Genomic DNA, 8,269 nt, shown 5'->3' with positions numbered 1-8,269 from the left:
TTTGTCTATAAAAATGAAAGGATATGCATTAACATGTTCTTGATATGCAGGTTGTTACGCTCTCCTTTGCTAGAAACAAACTCTGGTCTGTGGCATCACTGCTCAAAATAATAGAATTGTTTCCAAATTTGAAAAACCTTTCTCTCCAAGTTATTTTTAAAAGACATTTATGGCATATGAAAAAAAAAAAAAAGTACAGTAAAAGACTGTTAGAAAATAAACATAATGATAACAATAAACAGCATCGTACATATAGCATAAGAGAAGTAGTATATAGTATATATACTTATGGTACCAATGAGATCGAGACACATGGGAAGAAAAGTAAATAGACATAACAGAACACACCTATTGTCTATGATGATGAGTCTTTCTTTTCTTAGATGAGTTATTACTTTCAGAAACAAAGCTAGGAGGAAAGAAGTAGTTTATGTTGCTGAAAGGGCTTAAATTAACTGAAGCAGCATTCTTTCTCAGGAATTGCGCAGTATTCTTGATCACTTGGGTACAATTGTATACTAAAGTCAAGACAGGAGGAAGAAGACGTGGCACTTCGTCTATACTCTCGGGCATCTTGAGGCGAGGGGAGGTGTACAACAGTCCAATTGAACCTTGATTGAACGTCATTATTTCTGCTGTGATGTATGGGCCTTCCATTAAAAACAGTGAGTAATGTAAATTTTTGAGCAAAGTTTACTGATATCATCTTACCATTTATAATAATAGAAACAATTTTAACTTTGTTGGCTCTAATTTTATATTGTTCTACAATTTGGGAACAAAAACTTCTCATCATTTTAGGAGTTTTTAATTTTGACTCCTGAAGTTCCTTGGTGCCAGTTGGGCCATGGTCTACCAAACCAATTTCAACACAGCCTAATTCAGATGAAAGGTGTTTGAAAATGAGATCTGAACGTTCTGCAACCATCTGACGTTCTATTCTATCAACTGATCCAAGTACCCTTCTCATGTTCCTGTTATAACTTGAGGCAGAGCTGCCAGAGCCGCTACAGAAAAAGTATTTTAGGATTTAGAAACACAAATATAGCATCAAAACTCACGTCTCAGAAGTAGTTTTGCTGATATGTTTTGTTGCCTTGATGAACCCATACATATCCTGTAAGAGATCTTGCTCAGTTGAAAAACTGGCAACACTGTCTTTATCAATAAATAGATTCAGATAATTCAAAACACTTTCGCGACACCAATATTCTTCTGGTTGCTGTCGGCGGTTGCAAGAAATGTCCTGAAATGCTTCGTTGATTGAGTCAAAGTCATTCTAAACAAACAGTAAGATTCCAGAGTATAAGTAAAAAAGACTATCCGAGTTTACCTTTTCGTCTAAATTCATCAGCATAGTGGCCAGTGGTTCTGGTAAAGCCTTCACTAAATCGGCTTTCCCGCTTTCTTTTTCAATTTCTTCGATTTCCTCTGGCTTAAACATATCAACTAATTTGTTGTCATTGATATGCAAAATATAAGAATGTAAAGGGCTATTACAATGGTTAGTAAAATTATATCTGTTACTACTTAATTAGATACTTACTGTTCAACATAATAGTCTTTCGCTTCATTATAAATTACATCCTCTACAATAACACCCTCCTTCAAAGCCCATTTTTCACTGATTTTGTCATACATATGCTTCATCAAAGTCTTGTCTTTTTCAGTTAAAATTCTTTGATATTGTAATGAGGATGTTGAATTACCAACAGAGCTACTGGCCGTGTCGACTATAGAGGGTTTTAATTCAGCAGCAATCTTTTCTGCCCAGATATCACTATGAGAAGTATCACGGACAACTTTGAGCCCTAATCTCTTTGAATTCTCCTTAAAAGCTTTTCTCCAACTTTTTCGATATTCGTCTTTTGAGCCGGCTTTGTATTTACTGATAATGCACTGCGACATTTTTTCTAAGAAACCGTGCCACTGAATTTGCTTTGTATCTCCCGCCAAGTTTAACAATTCAGACGCGATTTCTAAATGTAATTAGTGTATATTAGCAATTGTGCATAATCAGTGTGTATAGATGGTTTACCATCGTTTAAGCTTTCTAAATTCATTATGAGCACTCTTGTATCTACAGTAACAAAAATAAAGGATCAAAAATTAACTTTTATATTATCTTCTCCTTAAACACGAAGCAACTTAGGGGCTCTTTTTGTAGGGACGTTTTTAACAAAAATTTGTTTAAAAATAAAGTACATAGTCACTTGAAATCAATGGTGAGCTATTGAAAGATAGAGATACAAAAGATAATAGACAAATACAAAAATTAAGGTGTACATTACGCGCATGGGGAAATCCACGAGAATTACAGTCGGGGTTACTAATGCTTCGTCCATCACTTTTATATCAAGCTGTTTTTTTTTCTTCATACAATGACCAAAACCCGCGAAATTAGCATTAAAAGATTGTGGGATCCTCAGGAAACAGAACAAGGAGTAGAGAAAATGAAACTGAATGCTACATTCTATTTAAAGTAGCTTGGATTCAGCCAGTATGACATTTCGACAATGATTGACTTGAAGCGTACAACTTTGTAAGCTGCTACCGACAAAGTGGCTTCCATTGGCACAGCTTTGTCATGAAAGAGTACAGGTAGACCCTCTGCCTTCGACGAATACACTCGACGACATTTGAAACGAGTAATCAGAAGAGATCCGTTTCAAACAATTGACAGCCTTAGAGGTGAACTCCGCCTAATGAACAAAGCTGTTTGTCGCTCCGCTGCAAAGGGATGGATAAAGCAGTTGGACTTTAAGTACCATTATCTAGCAGGCAACCCCAATTTGACTGAGAGACAGAAGAGAAAACGTTTTGAATAGGCCAAAAGTTATGTTCACTGGACCAATGATCAATGAGACAGGTGATCTGATCCGACGAATCAAAGATTCCAAGCGTTTGGCAATGACGGTAAGCCAAAAGCCTTGAAGAAACATGGTGAACGCTACGAGAGCTACCACCTTTTGTGGGCTGTCAAGTTTGGTGGAGGCAGTGTTATGATTTCGTCTTGTTTTTGGACTGGGGATATGGCCCGTTAGTTTTTATTGACGGCAATATGAACCGAGATTTATATATCGATTGATTGTTGCAAAACCTTCTCACCTGGTACAATGAGCTGCCCAGTTCTGAAGACAGAAAGTACATCTTCCAGGAGGATAATGCGCCTTGCCATACAAGCTCCTATGTCAAGTAGTGGAAGGCTAGCCATTCACTTGACGTTTTGGAAGGGTGGCCAACTCAAAGCCCAGATCTGAACTCAACAGAAATGCTGAAAGCTTGAAGAAGGCTGTTGTTGAAGGTTGGAGCCCACAACGTACACCACCAGTAACGTGGAATGGAAAGACGATAGCCGTTCATACGTGCTATTTATCCCGCATGAGCACTGCAACTATCCTCCAATCCTGATGGAAGTACAATAAGTTGTCACTGAGGTGTTTTTGCAACGCGTTATCCGCTACTGCCTGAAGATATACGATCGATATGGGAGCAAACCATTGGTGGTGATCTTTGCTGTAACTGGAGTGCAACTTAAGGGACTCCAGGATACTTTCCAACCGACTAGCAAACCATATATTCACTCTGCGAGCTGTATGTTTTGGGCAACGGAGTGCCTGTTACTTGCACCACATGTTCGTATCCATCGTGGATGAAATCGAATCGCCACTTGACCTGTTACTTCTTTTTTATATGTTATTTCTGCTTTTGATTTAACAAACGTCCGCGTAAGAGTTCGCATACGCATCAATTATCTTCAAACAACTCTCATGCTTTTACTCGAGTTTATTCTCACTTAGCTAGCTTTTCTGTTGCCATGTCTACAAGTGTGATATGAGGGGAGAAAAAAGAACTGTTTATTGTTACATCTGTTGGCTTTACGTAATGGCAGTAATTGTTCATATTTCCGTAAATGTGTATAATCACCAACATTATCTTAATGAGGGAATATGACAAATTCATTAGCAAAAATCGAATGACACAAGTGAAAGTCAAAATCCGGATAAGACATAATAGTCAAAGTACATTTTATTTAAAATAAAATGTCTTTTTTGGCTTCAAAGCAGCACGCTTTTACTGACAGGAGTAACCACGAGAAGGTAAAGACATTTCTACTCCCAAAAAAAAAAAATGGTTATGTTTATCCCCCAGATCCAAATAGCCCTACTGCTGGAGAAAGAAGACCCAGTAAAGGAAATACGGTACATCCAGGGTTCAGACTATTGTTACAACATATTACTGCTAGAGAAAGTAGTCCTAGGAAAGATGATACATCTACGGATCAGGCAATTGCCCTACTGGTAGAGAAAGTGGACCTAAGGAAATACGGTACATCTAGGGTTTGTACGTTGTAACGATTCAAACATAACTAAACTGTCCTACTACTAGAGAAAGAAGACCCAGTAAAGGTAATACGGCACATCTAGGGATTAGACAGTTGCTGCAATTGCCCTACTGCTAGAGAAAGTATTTCCAAGGGAAAAAATACATCTAGGGATCAGGCAATTGTAGGCTTAACAAAAAGAAATAAACTGCTTTTTTATCGTCATCAAAATTTTAGACATTTGTGGCTTTTAAAAATTAGATACCAGGTTTCAAGTCCAGAACGTTTTTCTTAGGGATCACACCTTGGGTGACGGGGCCCATCTTAAAATAGTAGGCATGTGGGACGATGTCGTTATGGACCGTGCCCAAAGCGGATTATTCTTCCAACAAGCTAAGTGCCATTCTCTTTTAGGGTATCTTATTGTTCTCTTCCCAGATCCTGCTGATAACGTCTTATTAATTGAATCTGATGAAGTTGAAGAGTAGCCGTCTTTTTTTTTTTTTGTATGAACCAATTGTTTTCTATAATAAACGACATAAAGCCATTTCTGCTCATAAACCAAGCCGGAGAACAATAAGATATCCATAATTTAATTGTCTCATGTATATTTGTTTGTACTTTTTGTTTTGTTTTTTTGTTTTTTACGCATTAGTAATATAGACTTCTTTTTAAATGTTTTTTTTTTTTATTTATCTTGGTCAATCTTCTGGCTTTTCTACTTGTATTGAAGAAGGTAGCTCAGATCTAAATGATCTCTTTCGTCTAGGATGATATGTATCAGGGACAGATGCAGATGGCTCTGTAGTTGTGGTTACTATAGGTGAAGGTACATTTGATGTTACTGGTGAAGTGGATATTGTAGGGAAATTGCGTCTACTGAGCAAGGTTCCTTTGAAGCTTCTGATTTCACTCTTTAGAGACTGAATGACTGTATCTTGATCGTCATATGGAAGTCTGCTGGAATAAGAAGGCGTAAACCCACTGTAGGAGAAGTTGTTGGTATACGTTGTCTTTGTGATTGTCATTTGAAAATCGTCTACAATCGCTCTGAGCATCTTATATTCAGACCTATTCTTGATTCTTTCTATATTTGAATAATATCAATAAAGGAAACACAATTTTTTAACAGTGATTCTTCATCTTCTGGAGTGGAAACCTGTATCAAGGAAGAAGGAGTGCGGGAAATGACCAATATCTCCTAGCTTTCGTATAATGCATTCAATACTTCATTATCATTCGTATAAATAGTCATACTACTTTTTTCAAAGTTTTAATGTGAATAATTGTGTAATCATTAATTTGGTGATCATTAATACAGAAGATCAATAGTTAAGGTCTATTAGATTACTATTCATTCTGACGGGAGCTGAACAGATAAAAGAGAGTTAAGCCATCGCAAACTACTCATACTCCAACATAATCCCTAAACCATGATTAGAATAAATAGTATTTTTCAGAAAGTGTTAAACAAAGTAGCCAAGGCGTATATGTATGCATAGTATAATAATATATGAATAATATAATTTTGATATGGATAATAATGCATCAGATATGATTTTTGAATTATGAAGTTCATTTGTATATAAGATGAAACAAATAGAAAATGATATATGATAATTTCAATATTGTAAATGATTTAGTCGTGTTCGATCTCTGGTTGATTGCCTAATTGCATTTAACGTAGAAAGTTCCAATACATTTGAAGTGGTAACAGTCTCCGCTTTCTGCTGGCTCAAGCAATTATTCCAAAACATGTCATACAGATGCACAAGATTATCAAAGTTTCTTCGAGTAGTGAAGGCATCTAGTTGATGAACGCTTTTTGGAAATTCCAAGGACAGGACTTCTAACATTGCTGTAATACCTGTTCCAGGAATAAGTTTTGACATGTATATTTTAATACGATAACCTGTCATGAAAGGTAAGTAATAAAACGCGTGAGCTATATATATTATGAATACAAAAACAAATTACCATGAATTTGAAAACTCATCGAAGCGTGCAAACCTGATTTTGACAACGCGCTTTTGCTGAGAGTTGCCAGCCTTAACAAATCATGACCTAATTCATTTAAATTGGGAGTTACATCGGCAAGTTTGACTTCGCCAAAACCTAGCGATTTTCCCCAACTTAATTGGTCAATCTCGCAAACCATAGCATCAGGACGAACCTGATTACTGCTGCTTGACGAAGCCTCTGTTGGCAAAACATTTGACCTAGATACAACCGAACCATTAATATTTAGCAACAAAATAAAAAAAATGATTCTTTGGCGTTACCATCTCAACAAAACGTCATTTTCAGGATCAGATAGAATTGATGAAAGAATCGGATCAAATATCCCACTCCATAACTCCGCCTCACCTTGAACTGTGCCTTCAATCATGGTTCGTACTGGGAGTTTTTGAATTCTATTCAAAGCAACATTACTACAGATACGTTGAAATTTCTTATGAATGCAGAAACCTACAATGCCGCTATGCCAAAAAGAATATTAGCTTCTGCTTCTGGACGGTTAGCAGTCAAAGCAATCAGCTTTCTTGCACAGTTCATCTTCGATCCATTCTTCTTTGTTTTGTCCGTAACCTCCTGGATGTAATTCTTATATAAAACACTACAATTAGAAAATGCAGATAGTGTAAATTAGTGATGAATAAACATACATATATGATGTCTTGTACTAGAGATATCTCTTCTCCAAACTTTTTAGTCTTGTCATAGAGTGAAGTTCGCAATTCATCGTAAAGGGTTTGTAGGAGCTCTTCACCGAAATGGTTTCGTACAGAAGGTGAATATTGGGACTGTTTTAGCAAAATAATGTCCTGCAACGACCTAACAAGAAAATAAGCTGACGAAACAACGAGCATTATCATCGGATAGTGTATTTACAATAATTCATACATATGGGTCTCCATGCATAGACCATCATTAACAGACGCTTGAAATAATGCTTGACGTTGGAAGGATTCGAAAAGTTGTTTAAAAGTGGGCTTTTCTGGTTTCGAATCCTGTTTTTTGCATGATGCCTATCGCTTTATATAGTAAGTATGCAAATAAACTTACGTATTCACGTTTGTACTCATACCTGCTCATTCTGAGTGGTTGCCTTTCTTTTCTCTTTCTACAGAAAGGGTGATTTTAATGCGAAGCACTAACAAATTTGCGTAATTGTTACCTTTCTTTCACTCTCTTCTCGTTTTGCATTCTCCATATTATTGAATGATTTTAGCGCCGTAATAGCCGTTACTTTCTCCAATTGTAATAATTCTTCCTATTATGACATATTGTTAATTATGAACGGGTACCAGCAAACTGTCAAAGGACATCCTCCTACATCAACGGCTAATCCTGATGACGCGATCTCCACTACGCGCTTTGCCTCGTTTTCCCAGAAGAATCTATTTGCATGGTTCTTTTGGGCATTCTGCTATATATTAGAATTGGAATTGATTAGACAGGTCGATATTCTACTTTACCTGTAGCCCAGCCTTGCATGCTTCAAGAACTTGCCATTTATTTGAATTCTTTTTCACATTTTTCTGCAATTTTTTTATATCATCAGAATATGCAAGGTGCGCTTTCTCTTTAGAGATTTCTAAAGATCCAACTAGGTATCTAAAGTCGTATTTGGTAATATTCTTCCAGTCTGACATTGGTAGAGACCAAAAGTCTATTGATAAAAAACTGTTTTATAGCTTGCTGATTTGGCTTCCTTTTTTTTTTTTACCTTTAACATTGAGATCTTCCGGCAAATTGAAATTAGAACTTGACATTGTTTCCAAAAAAGTAGCTTAGCAACAAGAAAGAATCAGGTACAAACTTCATTATCTTCGTAAATTGCTTTACTGCCGATTAGATAATGATTTTATCGCCGACAGCTTTCGTCACAATCTTTTTTCTTTTACAAATCCTTTTTTTTTTTTTTTTTTTTTTTTTTTTTTT

The 8,269-nt window shown here is 36.3% G+C and overlaps 3 protein-coding genes across 3 annotated transcripts; all 3 read right to left on the bottom strand.

The window, feature by feature from the left end:
- Nucleotides 1-1,196: 1,196 nt before the first annotated feature.
- RHIMIDRAFT_19666 (uncharacterized protein) lies at nt 1,197-2,267 on the bottom strand. The gene is made up of 3 exons (XM_023606143.1): nt 2,039-2,267; nt 1,547-1,979; nt 1,197-1,493 (listed from the first exon to the last, which is right to left on the bottom strand). Exons 1-3 carry the CDS (start codon nt 2,061-2,063, stop codon nt 1,280-1,282), a joined length of 672 nt encoding a protein of 223 aa, XP_023465571.1. The 5' UTR covers nt 2,064-2,267; the 3' UTR covers nt 1,197-1,279.
- Nucleotides 2,268-5,025: 2,758 nt separating this feature from the next.
- Nucleotides 5,026-5,382, bottom strand: RHIMIDRAFT_238516 (uncharacterized protein; the record flags this gene model as incomplete). Its single annotated transcript, XM_023608982.1, has 1 exon — nt 5,026-5,382. The coding sequence occupies one exon, from the start codon at nt 5,380-5,382 to the stop codon at nt 5,026-5,028; it is 357 nt and encodes a 118-aa protein (XP_023465570.1).
- Nucleotides 5,383-6,597: 1,215 nt separating this feature from the next.
- RHIMIDRAFT_19638 (uncharacterized protein) lies at nt 6,598-7,666 on the bottom strand. Its single transcript, XM_023606129.1, has 5 exons — nt 7,503-7,666; nt 7,413-7,448; nt 7,217-7,353; nt 6,798-7,159; nt 6,598-6,738 (listed from the first exon to the last, which is right to left on the bottom strand). Exons 1-4 carry the CDS (start codon nt 7,536-7,538, stop codon nt 6,877-6,879), a joined length of 492 nt encoding a protein of 163 aa, XP_023465569.1. The 5' UTR covers nt 7,539-7,666; the 3' UTR covers nt 6,598-6,738; nt 6,798-6,876.
- Between the last annotated feature and the right edge of the window lie 603 nt (nt 7,667-8,269).

This window comes from Rhizopus microsporus, assembly GCF_002708625.1.
Source record: "Rhizopus microsporus ATCC 52813 unplaced genomic scaffold scaffold_10, whole genome shotgun sequence".
Taxonomy (NCBI): Eukaryota; Fungi; Mucoromycota; class Mucoromycetes; order Mucorales; family Rhizopodaceae; genus Rhizopus; species Rhizopus microsporus.
This window is presented reverse-complemented; position numbering and strand designations above follow the sequence as displayed.

Excerpts from the sequence above, each read along its gene's own strand:
- RHIMIDRAFT_19666 (XM_023606143.1), bottom strand. The coding sequence starts at position 2,063 with ATGAATTTAGAAAGCTTAAACGATG. Across the intron at positions 1,980-2,038 it reads TTTAGAAAGCTTAAACGATG|AAATCGCGTCTGAATTGTTA; the intron begins GTAAACCATCTA and ends AATTACATTTAG. Across the intron at positions 1,494-1,546 it reads AAAGACTATTATGTTGAACA|CCCTTTACATTCTTATATTT; the intron begins GTAAGTATCTAA and ends CCATTGTAATAG.
- RHIMIDRAFT_19638 (XM_023606129.1), bottom strand. The coding sequence starts at position 7,538 with ATGGAGAATGCAAAACGAGAAGAGAGTGAAAGAAAG. Across the intron at positions 7,449-7,502 it reads GAGAAGAGAGTGAAAGAAAG|AAAGAGAAAAGAAAGGCAAC; the intron begins GTAACAATTACG and ends CCCTTTCTGTAG. Across the intron at positions 7,160-7,216 it reads ACCCATATGTATGAATTATT|GTCGTTGCAGGACATTATTT; the intron begins GTAAATACACTA and ends TTTTCTTGTTAG.